General features: G+C 35.8%; 1 protein-coding gene across 18 annotated transcripts in view; it reads left to right on the forward strand.

Moving 5' to 3' along the window:
• The window catches only part of NIN (ninein), a 106469-nt gene that overhangs the window by 75153 nt on the left and 17892 nt on the right, over positions 1-13424 (forward strand). For 14 of the 18 annotated variants that reach the window (XR_014261121.1, XM_082451999.1, XM_082451996.1 and 11 more), the window contains 8 exons: positions 11-136; positions 245-314; positions 2367-2582; positions 5355-5468; positions 8400-8522; positions 10908-11021; positions 11826-11972; positions 13233-13412. Coding sequence is in view for 17 of the 18 variants with exons in the window: in XM_082451999.1 (XP_082308125.1) it covers positions 11-136; positions 245-314; positions 2367-2582; positions 5355-5468; positions 8400-8522; positions 10908-11021; positions 11826-11972; positions 13233-13412 (1090 nt within the window). In the remaining variant the exon portion in view is untranslated. Of the gene's footprint in view, positions 1-10; positions 137-244; positions 315-2366; positions 2583-5354; positions 5469-8399; positions 8523-10907; positions 11022-11825; positions 11973-12236; positions 13196-13232; positions 13413-13424 lie in introns of those variants that run through there. The other 4 variants (XM_082452005.1, XM_082451997.1, XM_082452000.1 and 1 more) reach the window with 3 other exon arrangements.

The raw sequence follows: 13424 nt of genomic DNA on the forward strand, positions 1-13424 counted from the left end.
TGTACTTCAGATATGAATCTGAGAAGCTTCAAGAGGAAAATTCTATTTTGAGAAATGAAATTACTACTTTAAATGAAGAAGACAGCATTTCTAACCTGAAATTAGGGAAATTAAATGGATCTCAGGAAGAAATGTGGTAAGACATATATTTAAATGTTCTTAAGGCATTTTTGTGAGGACTAAAACTATTTTACTTCAACTGTTAAAGCCTAACTCTTAAGTTATATTTTCATTGTCCCTTTAGGCAAAAAATAGAAACCGTAAAACAGGAAAAAGCTGCAGTTCAGAAGATGGTTGAAAATTTAAAGAAACAGGTAAGGAGAGAATATTTCCCAATGTTTCCTGATTCTAAAATTTTCTTTTTTTAAATTTGAAATTTACAGCACATGCTACTGGAAACGTAGCTAATAATGGTAAGGTTGTAAATCCTGAGTTTCAAAATGGAAACTCACCTCATGCTAATTCTAAACTAGGTTTCTATTTTTTGTGAATATAATAATGTATATATTATTTCTAGACTCTGGTGCTGAATACTAGCTTTATAATCAGTGGGAGTGGGGAGGTGATAACCTCTAAAACCGAACCTGTGAAATACTAGCTCTATGCTGCCTGTGGTTTTGTTTTGTTTTGTTTTGTTTTGTTTTTAATTAGATTCAGTTGTGCTCTTTGTAGCAGATGGCTTTTTTAAAAAATATTTATTTATTTATTTTGGCTGCGCCAGGTCTTAGTTGCAGCACACGGGATCTTTGTTGCAGCATGCAGACTCCTTAGTTGCAGCATGCATGCAGTATCTAGTTCCCCGACCAGGGATCGAACCAGGGCCCCCTGCATTGGGAGTACACAGTCTTATCCCCTGGACCACCAGGGAGGTCCCCACATGTGGTTTCGATTCATGTTAGCTCCTTCCTCTTTCCTCACCACAATTAAAAGCAGAAAGTTAAGAACAGCATTTTACAGATATAGAATACTAGTTAATCTGTGTATATTTTCACAGAATTATGATTTATTTAGATAGCTTGTGCCGTTCAATGCCCAATTTGTATAATCTCAACAATATGCAATTGTGTGGGGAAAAGCCATTTGAGAATCTATCTGAAACAGTCAAAGACAAGGACATCCTGGGAAAAGACTATTTTCAGCGCTTGAAATAGACAAGGTGTTAACGTCCAAAATATATTCTGTACTCTTACAAACAAATTGCAAAATGCAGTAGAAAAGTGAATAATTTATATGATTGGTCAAGTCAGAAAAAAAGAAGAGAACATATAAAAAGATGGTTAGCTTCATTAGTAATTAGGGAAGGGCAAGTTAAATGAGTTTCTTTTTTTCACCTGTCAGATTAGCAAAAATTAAAGATTGATCTTGTCTAGTATTAAAAAGGGAATGAGGAAATGAATATACTCATACATTGTTGATAGGACTATAAGTTGGTAGTCTGTGAGGAAGACATTGTGGGGATATCGATCAAAACAGTAATGTATATGCACACCTTCTAACCCAGCAGCCCTACTTCCAAAAATAAGATCCTAAATACAAAATGCTACCATGTGTAAATGAATTTTCCAAAAGATTTTGTTTCTTCATAATTAAAAGAAAGAATGATAATAAACCTATATGTCCATCAGTGTGGGAATGGATAAATGCAGTATGTAATGTCTTGATACATGGAATACCCTATAGCAGGGGTTCCCAACGCCGGGGCCGCAGACCACTACCGGTCCGCAGCCTGTTAGGAACCGGGCCACACAGCAGGAGGTGAGCGGCGGTCGAGAGTGAAGCTTCATCTGCTGCCCCCCATCGCTCCCCATCACTCGCGTTACCGCCTGAACCATCCCCCTCCCCCACCCCTCCCCAGCCCAGGTCCATGGAAAAATTGTCTTCCATGAAACCGGTCCCTGGTGCCAAAAAGGTTGGCGACCGCTGCCCTATAGCCACTAAAAATATGGCATGTGGTGGTTTCTGAATGCATCGATTTGGAAAGATAAGAGTCTGTAATATATTATAAGTGGAAAAAGCAGACTATCCGAACATCTGAAATAATGCAAATTTTTGTTCTAAAGAAGGAAAAAAACTACACGTATATAGGTCTGTATATGCATAGAAAACAATCTGTAGGGATACGTACCCAGCTGTGAACAGTGGCTACCCCTGTGGGGTACTCTGTGGACAGAGTGTCTATCACTTCTTCATACGCTTCTGAACTGATTGACTTTGTAATAATGAGTATGTATTTTTTCTGCTATTAAATGTGTGTGTGTGTGTTTATGTATAACTTTACATAGAGAGGGTAAAACAACTAGTCTCTAAATATATTTTTAGCAGAAGTAGGATAACTAGTTTTTAAGACTTATTTCAATTTTAATTAGATTTCAGAATTAAAAACCAAAAACCAACAGTTGGATTTGGAAAATATGGAGCTTAGCCAAAAGAATTCTCAAAATCAGAAAGAACTGCAAGAAGTTAATCAACGTCTGGCAGAGATGCTAAGTCAGAAGGATAAAGAGCCAGGACACAGTACATGTGAGGAATGGGAACAAGAGAAGTCTAATCTAAAAGAAGAACTGGAACACTGTAAAGTGCAGGTATGGTCTACAGCCACTCTACAGCCTTTCTGGAGGAAATCCCAGTAAATAAAAGAAATGCTTGTATTTAATTTCTTATACATAAAGTCCTAATTATTAAAACAGTGTGGTGTTCGCACATGAATAGACAGATAAGTGGAAGAGAAAGTCTAAAATTAGACCCAAATACATATGGAAAATTAGTATATAACAAAGGTAGCTTCTCAAATCACTGGGGTAAAGATGGACTTTTTAATAAGTGGTGCCTAGATAACTGGGTAGACAATTGAAAATAAAATTAGATCCATATCTTATACCATACATAAGGGTAAATTCCAATTGGATTAGGAGTCTAAATATAAAAGGTAAAACATACAAGTACTAGTAGAAACGGGGCAAATTCATCTTTAGGCTTGGTGTAGAGAAAGGCTATGTAACGATGACTCATAAACTAGAGGCAAAAAATGACCTGATTAAATTTTTAAAATTTTTGCATGACCAAGAAAATACCATAAATAAAGTCAAAAGACAGCTCACAAACTGGGAGAAAATATTTGCATCATATACCACCAAGAGTGGAGCTAATATCCCTACTGTGTAAAGAACTCTTAAAAGTCAAATGGCGTAGGAGCAAAATCTGATAGCCAAATGGGAAAAAATACATGAACAAAAATTCACACACACAAAAAAGAGATAAAAATGGCCCTCAAACCCTGAAAAAATGTTCAAAATTACTCAGAATTAGAGATATGCAAATCACACTGATATCTCATTTCTCACCTATGAGATTGGCAACAATTTAAAAATATAACAACATATTCTGTTGGCAAGGGTTTGGGAAAACAGGCACTTTCATACATTGCTGGTGGAATATAAACTGATATTGTATTTCTGGAAGGAAATTTTGGCAAACCTAACAAAATTACATATGTACTTACCTTTTGTCCTAGCAATCTGACTTCTAGGAATTTACCTGAAAGATATTCCTCTAAAAATATGAAAATTCACCGCAAAGGGTTGGTTATTCATTGCAGCATTGTTTGTAACTGCAAAATATTGGAAACAACCTATATGCCCATACATCGGAGAGTTGTTAGATAAATGTGATGGGTATAGCCACACCATGCAGTAGTATTCTACAGCTATAAAAAAAGAAAAAGAAAGAATGGACAAATGAGAAAGATCTCTTGGTGTGAAATGATTTCCAGGACATACTGTTAGGTGAAAAAAGAAGAGCTCAAAAGAGTATCTAAGATAGTATGTCTCCGTCCATGTAAGAAAGAAGGGGATATTAGACAATACACATGTATTTGTGTAAAAGAAATTTATGTAAAGAAATATGGGAATGATAAACCAGATAACTAAAGAGATGGTTACCTATAGAGGGCGAGTGGGAAACGGATGGAAGAGAGGAATGGGAATGTGATAGAAGGAAAGAGGAAGAGAGTGACACTTCTGAGAACATTTTCGTATAGCTCTGACGCTTAGAACCATAGTAATGTTTTACATACTCTTCGCATACCCCCTCAAATAAACACACAATTAAAACCAATCCAAAAAACAAAGATGGGGGGGATACTAAAATGGAACACAAACACTAACAAATGAACCTAACTGTATTGTAAATGGATAACATAGCTACAATGTGGAAGAAAATAAGTAATTTAGAAATTAGTATCTTGACTGTATACGGTAGGGTTAAGACAAAAAGAAGTGTACATAAAGGCAATAATAATCTAGTCAGTAAATGTGTTTCTCATTGGGGTGTATGTTAGTAATTCTGGAACTACCCTATATACTAGAATTGAACAAATAAGTAAACGTATTGTAGATAATAAGAACTGCGTTTCTCATTTTTGGAAAAGGAAGTTGCAAGTGGGGAAACTGAGAAGGCTAAAATGAACCCTCTGATATTGGATTGGAATTTGAGGTATTAGTATAAACTCGTATTTCTTAATATATAGACAGATAGATAGATACAGAGATGTAGATGTGTGTATATGGATTGAGTACCCAGATCTTGGTTTCTAAACACTATTCTCGTATAAGAGGAGCCCGGGCTACTTGGAAAAATGATTGCTCGCAAGGCTGGGGCAGGGTCAATTCAAGATGAGCCTGGAACATCTCATGGTGTCAGAAAGAAAAAGGTGCCCCCCAAAAGATGGGGCATGTCAAAAGGACAGGGCACAACCTGAAGAAGCTCCTAATGGCCAAAGCTGGAATAATTTGATCAACAAAATAAAGCATAGCATAAAATAAGTATAATTATAAAATGCAAAATAAAATAAATATCTATAGGTCCATACTGTTATAAAAAAAATTGAATACATAAATAACGGGGGGGGGGAGAAATAACAGCTCTTCCTTGCAAGATAATTCCAATTAATAAATGTAGGAAGAAAGAAGGAAATAGAAAATCTTCATTAGGCAAACACCAGAGTAGTAATTGTTGTAGATAAAATCCACTGATAGACACTAAAATCAATAAGCAAAAGCTTAAGGAAAAACACTATTTGCATGGTCGCAAAGCACCTCCCCCCAGAGAAAGATAGTAACTTTACAGTGAAGAAATCTTCAAAAACGAACTTAGAAATCATGTTCATGCCATTTTAGTGGAAAGTCTATTAAAAGATAGTTTTGGTTAGTTCCATTGAGTGTAAGGACAAATGATCTTAAATAGTGTGTCACTGAATTTATACTAGTGTTTCCTTAATGCTGCCTTTTGTGAACTTACTAAGTTTCCCCAGGCTAAATGAATATGTGTATTATATGACTTTTAAAATTTTTTCTTAGTCTTCCACTTTAGTGTCTTCTCTGGAGGCAGAACTTTCTGAAGTTAAACTACAAATTCATATTGTGGAACAGGAAAACCTCCTTCTCAAAGATGAACTGGAGAAAATGAAACAAGTAAGATCGTGTGTTGCTTAGGTGGGGACAGGGGGTATGGGGGGGCTCATAGAATAATATGCACCTGATGGTCTGACTTTTCTAGCCACCAAATGTCCTTTTTACTGAGTCCTGTTAACTAGCTTATTACTTAGTAAAGTTGAGGGCTTGCAGTACAAGTCTATTTATAAGGGCTCCTATTGCTAATTCTCTAAATGTTGTTCTAGTTATGTAACTTACATGTTGTAGACTGACATTCTGTTACTATAAATGAACCATAACCACTTCAGTTTAAGAAATTTGTTGCTCTACCTTCTCCCGGCCAGGTGTTAAATAATATAAATTTGTCTAAAAAGATGGTGACTTTCTTACTCATAACTTTAATATCTATTCACCCAGATTTGTGAGACACAGGTGAAGCTGGTCCCTCATCATTGCTTTTTCTCATAGTGAGTTTGAGGCATCTATCTTGGGCAGAAGAGTAGATTCTAGAACATTATCAGGGATTCAGTCTCACCTATGAATTTGGCTTTAAGAAGCACATTTCAAAGTTTCAAACAAAGACCTAATTTTAAGTATATAAGAGGGTTCACCTTAATATATTCTGAACGTTGTCCAATTTTATTCTTTATTCTGAATTTTTCATTGAGCACATGAATCCCTCAGTTTGAGCAATTCTGATTTATACTAGGAGAATTTAGTTTTTCCATTTTATTTATTTGCTTCACCAAAGGATTACTTTAATATTATGATATCCTTAGATTATAAAATTATCTTAACAGCTATTCAGCCTATGAGCATGAAGGTGTCCTTCTCTGAATGCTGAGTCTGTACCACTGAGTGTGTTATGTTCATGTTGATTCCTAATTGACACCTGTAAGTCTTGATTTCCTAATAGGATTATAAGACTCTCAGGAATTTGTATCTCTTACACTGCCTAATACAGTACTGGTACCCGATAGGTGCTTTATAAGAACCTTTTCAAGTCAGATGCTGCTATGCAAAGTTTATCTGTTCTGCCATAGCAGAAGCTGTCTGTCCATATAAACATTCCAGAAGTTAAAAGGCTCTTCTGTGGTATATAAGTATTCCAGAGCTGTTATTACTAAATTCATCCTAATTAACTTGGGCATACTTTTCTCCTTTATCATTTTCTGTCTGTTGTTCAACCTTTCAGATGATAATGGTGGATTCCAAATCCATAGCATGGGAAATGTATGCTTTGTGATTTTGCCAAGCTAGGGATCGGAAGAAAAGGAGCCGAGTTGGGAGTAAAATAATATGATGAGGACATCATTTGGCACATTTTTATTGCTTTTTTTTTTTTGAAGCATTGATATAAATAGTGAGATGGAAAAACAGTGAGCCCTTTTGATTTTGGTGGGCAGTTGTTCAAGGCACCTGGACTCTTGGATCACGAGAGTTAAGATGGTGTCAGCCCATTGTTGCTTCCATACAGCTTGGACCTAGAAAGCCTGTGCTTCTCTGTATGACATAATAATTTCTTGTTCACGAAACATTTTTATTTGTATTATCTGTTGCACTGAAAAGAAACACGAATAGCATCAGCAGTAGTCACATACCAGTCTGTAGACACCCAAAATGATACCAGGCTTTGTGAGGGTCTGGAGATGGGGTAGTGAGCAAAGGAAAAAAGGCCTTTGTTAACCAATGCCCAGGTTCTTTACACTTTCCTTCATCCTTCTGGCTTGTTTAGACTTGTAAATTATGCTGGATTTGTTGCCAGTTGAAGACAAGATTCAATCCTTAAAGTCTATTTTGTCATACTATTCCTAAAGCTAAATGTAATAGAACTTCAGGTAAAAAGTTGAAAGATGGCCATAAAATCATAATGACAATAAATAATTGAAAATTGAAAGCCAAGTGAAGTAGAGGGAAATTGAAAACATATGAACTATGGGAAGGGTTAAGAAGTGTAAGAAACAATCAGTCTCCTTACAGCAGTGGTTGTGGGGAGGTGGAAATTGCTCCCCCACCCCAAGACATTTAGCAATGTCTGGGGACATTTTGGGTTTTCACACGCAGTGTATGGGGAGGCAGGCTGTGCTACTGGAATCTAACAGGTAACACCAGACATGCTGCTAACCATCCTACAGTGCGTAGGACCATCTCCCAGAGCAAGGAACTACCTGCCCCAAAATGTCAGTAGTGCTAAGGCTGATGACGAAAAGGAACAAAAAGTTTTCGGTTTGCCTTGATGCCATAAAGTGGCAGAGGAAGAAGCCAGTGTGTCCACACCAGCAACCTTTTTCTTAGCAAGTCAATTTAGGCATCTTCCAAAGGGAAGGGTATGCAGAACGAGCTGAAAAACACTGCTTGATTTATCTTTAAACTTGCCCTTGGGACTTCCCTGGTGGTCCAGCGGTGAAAGACTTCGTGCTCCCAATGCAGGGGGCCCGGGTTCGATCCCTGGTCAGGGAACTAGATCCTACATGCTGCAGCTAAGACTCAGCACAGCCAAATAAATAAATAAATATTTTTTAAAAAAACAAACAAAAAACTTCCCCTTTTGTTCGTTGATACATTGTACTTGGTTGATGACAATTCCATAGTCTTGATTGAAAAAGATTTTTTTCTAGTTAAAAAAGGCATGGGGAAAATGTTTTGTGCTATATGTACACAAGTTAAATTGATGACAGAATGGCAGTATGTTATTTATTTTATCCTGAAGGTAAAACAGAAAGCTAGGACCATTACTTAATGTCTGGTTGATTTTGTCTAAGCAGACATTTCGGCAGTCAGTTGGAGAATAGAGAGAAGCCAGCAGGGAACGTTTTGTTAAAGTTAATTATAGTCCCCTAGAGTTTATATGTCCTCGGAAATATCTACAGATAGGGAAACAGCAGCAGCCATGAAAATGTCCTGTTTATAAATACATCTTTTTAAATACAACCATGAGACGTGATGGGTGGGCTTGTTTATCTCTTACAGCTGCACAGATGTCCCAATCTCTCTGACTTCCAGCAAAAAATTTCTAGTATTCTAAGCCACAATGAAAAACTGCTGAAAGAAAAGGAAGCTCTAAGTGAAGAATTAAATAGCTGTGTTGATAAGGTAGTAAAAATAAGACTTTACCATCATTGGACATTGTGTACCATAATGAGCATTTCTCTAATGCCAGTGGCACGTGGGGGGCTACATGTTAGCCTAAAAGTCTCCTAGAACAGTATTTTGTGACCTTAGAGCTCCTGAAGCCATGATTTTTTTTTTCTTTTATTGAAGTATAGTTGATTTACAATATTGTGTTAGTTTCAGGTGCATAGCAGAGTGATTCAGTTATACGTGTATGTATGTGTGTGTACTTCTTTATTTCCATTCTTTTCCATTATAGATTATTATAAGATATGGAATATAATTCCCTGTGCTATACAGTAAATCCTTGTTTATTTTAGATATGGTAGTGTATATCTGTTAATCCCATACTCCTAATTTATCCCTCCCTCCTCCTCCTCTTTTGGTAACCATAAGTGTGTTTTCTATGTCTGTGAGTCTGTTTCTGTTTTGTAAATAGTTCATTTGTACCCTTTGTTAGATTCCAGATATAAGGGATATCATGTAATATTTGTCTTTCTCTAACTGACTTCACTTAGTATGATAATCTCTAGGTCCATATTATTTCATTCTTTTTTATGGCTGAGTAATATTCCACTGTGTGTATGTATCTTCTTTATCCATTCATCTGTCAGTGAACACTTAGGTTCCTTCCATGTCTTGGCGGTTGTAAATAGTGCCGCTATTAACATCGGGGTGCATATATCTTTTTTAATTAGAGTTTTTGTCTTTTCTGGATATATGCCCAGAAGTGGGATTGCAGGATCATATGGTAACTCTATTTTTAGTTTTTTAAGGAACCTCCATACTGTTCTCCATAGTGTCTGCACCAATTTACATTCTCACCACAATGAAGGAGGGTTCCCTTTTCTCCACCCCCTCTCCAGCATTTATTATTTGTAGACTTTTTGATGATGGCCATTCTGACTGGTATGAGGTGATACCTCACTGTAGTTTTGACTTGCATTTCTCTAATTATTAACAATATTGAGCATCTTTTCATGTGCCTGTTGGCCATCTGTATGTCTTCTTTGAAGAAATGTCTGTTTAGGTTTTCTGCCCATTTTTTGATTTGGTTGTTTGGTGTTTTTGTTTTTTTGTTCTGTTTTGATATTTAGTTGTATGAGTTGTTTATATATTTTGAAAATTAATCCCTTTTTGGTCACATCGTTTCTGCATGTTTTCTCCCAGTCTTCAAGTTGTCCTTTTGTTTTGTTGATGGTTTCCCTTGCTGTGCAAAAGCTTTTAAGTTTAATTAGGTCCCATTTGTTTATTTTTGCTTTTATTTCTTTTGCCTTGGGAGACTGACCTAAGAAAATATTGCTGCAATTTATGTCAGAGAATGTTTTGCCTATGTTCTCTTCTAGGAGTTTTATGGTGTCATGTCTTATATATACGTCTTTAAGCCATTTTGAGTTTTTGTGTATGGTGTGAGGGAGTATTCTAACTTCATTGTTTTACATGTTGCTGTCCAGCTTTCCCAATGCTGCTTATTGAAAGAGACTCTCTTTTCTCCATTATATATTGCCTCCTTTGTCCAAGATTAAATGACTGTAGGTGTGTGGGTTTATTTCTGGACTCTCTATTCTGTTCCATTGATCCATATGTCTGTTTTTGTGCCATTACTATACTGTTTTCATTACTATAGCTTTGTAGTATTGTCTGAAGTCTGGAAGGGTTATGTCTCTAGCTTTGTTCATTTTTCTCAAGGTTGCTTTGACAATTTTGGGTCTTTTGTGGTTCTATATAAATTTTAGGATTATTTGTTCCAGTTCTGTGAAAAATGTCATTTGATAGGGATCACATTAAATCTGTAGATTGCTGAAGCCATGATTTTAACAGGAGTCTAGATTAGCTGTTTAATAAATATATTATTAAGTACGGTAATATAAAGTTTGTCTTATTTTAATAAGTAACTATGCTACTTAATATATATTATTTAAATATATCACTATCTACTTATATATAATATAAATAATATAAATATTATGTATTTAATAATCTGAAATCCATTACATAGACACTTTTTTTTTCTACTGTATTTTCCCTAGCAAATCCAAAAACACTGCCTTTGTGCCACCTGCCTTAATAGGCATTCCATATTTTCCTATTATGGCACACTCTTGGGATTTCTAATTGCCTTCCAGCCCACCATGTCTCACCCAAAAACATGAGGCAATGAGAAGGAAAAATTGAAATCCCCAAAGAGAAGAGACTCCTCAAAATTAAAGGTACAAAGGGAGTCAAGGAAATGTCTCTCTTTTACCTTGTCTTGATCCCCTATGTAGAGAGATGGTACTTGATCTTTTCAGTATAAGTGAAGCCATGTGAAATGAGGCTAGACATGTTTGTAGAAATGCTGTTACCTCTTTTCTTTTCCTGAATCAGTTGGCAAAATCAAGTCTTTTAGAGCACAGAATTGCTACTATGAAGCAAGAACAGAAGTCTTGGGAACACCAGAGCGAAAGCTTAAAATCACAGCTAGTGGCTTCACAGGAAAAGGTATGTGGACAATTCTTATTTCATCTGCACAGTTAATATTTTCCTGTATCTCCCAGCAGAACTCCAAGTGGAAAGAATGTTCCAGGTGGATGTGGTCTAAAAGGGCTCAGAATGATTCAATTTAACTAATATTTGACACGTTACAGTGTAGTAAAATAATTTGAACAATGTTTCTCCCAAAGTTCATTATTATGAAATAATCATAAGATTATCTCATCATTATGAGATTACTTATTTATGAAAGCTTGAGAATAGTGTGTAAAAATGACTGCTTATTTCTAATTTAGAATTAGGATTTCTAAGGCAGGTTCATGCCCTATTATAGTTAAAGCTCTCTATTAACATTCTGTTTACCAATTTAAATTTTTTAAAATTGAAATATATATGAGCTGTTAGCATGGAGTAGGGTTCTACAAAGATATGTTTTTATTTTCATCTAAGAGGTCCTTTACAAACCAACATCACAGTCTAAAACATAATTTCTACAAAGTTCAGTAAAATCATCTGTCGTAAAGCCAGTTGGTATCCTTGGTTCTGTAAGATATCACTTGGTAATATACCAGATGACTATACGAGCAATACCTTGCTCTAGGCATAGTTCATTATTGTCCTAAATATAACTTAACACCCTGTAAAGATACATAATATCCTAGATTTGCACTGAACAACTGAAAAGACCTGGATATAGTAAGTAGAAGCAGAAGGGACCTTGGAGTTCTCTTGTCTTAGCTCATTCATACATGGACATGCTATAGGTGAGACCATGAAGATTTGTCACAGTGTATGACTGTTCTTATGATGCAGGTTCAGAATTTAGAAGACACCCTGCAGAATGTAAACCTGCAAATGTCCCGAATTAAATCTGATCTACAAGTGACTCAGCAGGAAAAGGAGGCTTTAAAACAAGAAGTGATGTCTCTACACAAGCAACTTCAGAATGCTGGTGACAAGGTAATTTATTTTCTTCTTTATTGAGATATAACTTTATACAGTAAAGTGCATAAATTTTAAGTCTATAACTTGATTGTTTTTACACACATATATGTATGTATACGTAAATATACAGCTATAGGTAAAATGTATATGTATGTTTGTCTTTGTGTAACCACCAACTAGCTCAAAATAAAGAACATTTCCAGCACCCAGGAGGCTCTCTTGTGTCCCCTTCAGTTGATAACCCCAAGGGAACCACTTCTCTACCTTCTGCCACCATAGGTTAGGGATGCTTGTTTCTGAACCTCACGTAAATGGAACCATAGTGACAAGGTAATTGTGCAAGTCAGAAGACCATGGCTGAGTTGTTTTGTAGTATTAAAACAAAAACATTTTGATGTTGTAGAAAGTAAGTCTCATTTTAATATATCACAATGCTGTTTCATCTGTGTGCAAATAAATTAAGAACAATGTATGTATGTCAATCTTGGGTAGATGTTAAGACTTTGTCCTACCATAAAAGTAGGTACTAAATTCAGCTACTTTATCTCTTGGTGATACTTTTATTTAAACTGTGGTTTTTTTAAAAAACATAATAGTTGCTTCCATTTTTAAAAAATTACTTCTGGGCTGAAAATTTTTTCAAAATGAGATTGTACCTTTTTTTTTTTTTCCTTTTCATGTTTTGGCTTAAAAGGCAAAACATGAAAAAGAAAAAACCCTAACCCTAACCCTTTTTTTAACCTTTAAAAAAAATTTTTTTAAAGCATTTTTCAGGATCCAAAAAAATCACCGTGGTAGCTTAAAGCATATTCCTGAGTTCAGGCCTCAATTATATGGATGATATGTGCTTTGGATTCTAAAAAAGGATATGATTCATATGTGAAAATGAAAGTAGAGTTTAGCATGTGAAATCTTTCAAGTTAGCAGTGCATTTCAGAGTTCTCTGTGTTCTCTGTTAACCAAAAGAATAGTTATTTGGGTTCAAAGCATAACTTCATAAGAATGAGGTAATTTTTAAGGTCCCCAATCTCTATGCGCTTGGGTCCTATATGGAACTGGAACTTGCCCTACAATCATCTTTGCTATTAGATTTGACGGGACTATTTTGCCAAAGGCCATTTTAAACAGAGAGTTTCCAAACCTTTTTTTTTAAATCAAAACTCAGGAATATTGTTTTACTTATATCTAGGTATACATGTGCTCACTCTCATTAGAAGATGCTCAAAAAAGAAATCAGCTTGTTTTTAAGGCTTAACTCTACAATTCTCTCTTAAGAACTGGGCCCCAGAAATAGGCACCCATCCATCAGGATTCCATAACCAACAGCAAAGGCTGTCCTGGGACAAGTTGGATCACCTGATGAATGAGGAACAACAGCTGCTTTGGCAAGAGAATGAGAGACTCCAAACCGTGGTACAGAACACCAAAGCGGAACTCATACACTCCCGGGAGAAGGTAACTTGAAAA

This window comes from Balaenoptera physalus (assembly GCF_965194825.1).
Source record: "Balaenoptera physalus genome assembly, chromosome: 2".
In the NCBI taxonomy this organism is placed as follows: domain Eukaryota; kingdom Metazoa; phylum Chordata; class Mammalia; order Artiodactyla; family Balaenopteridae; genus Balaenoptera; species Balaenoptera physalus.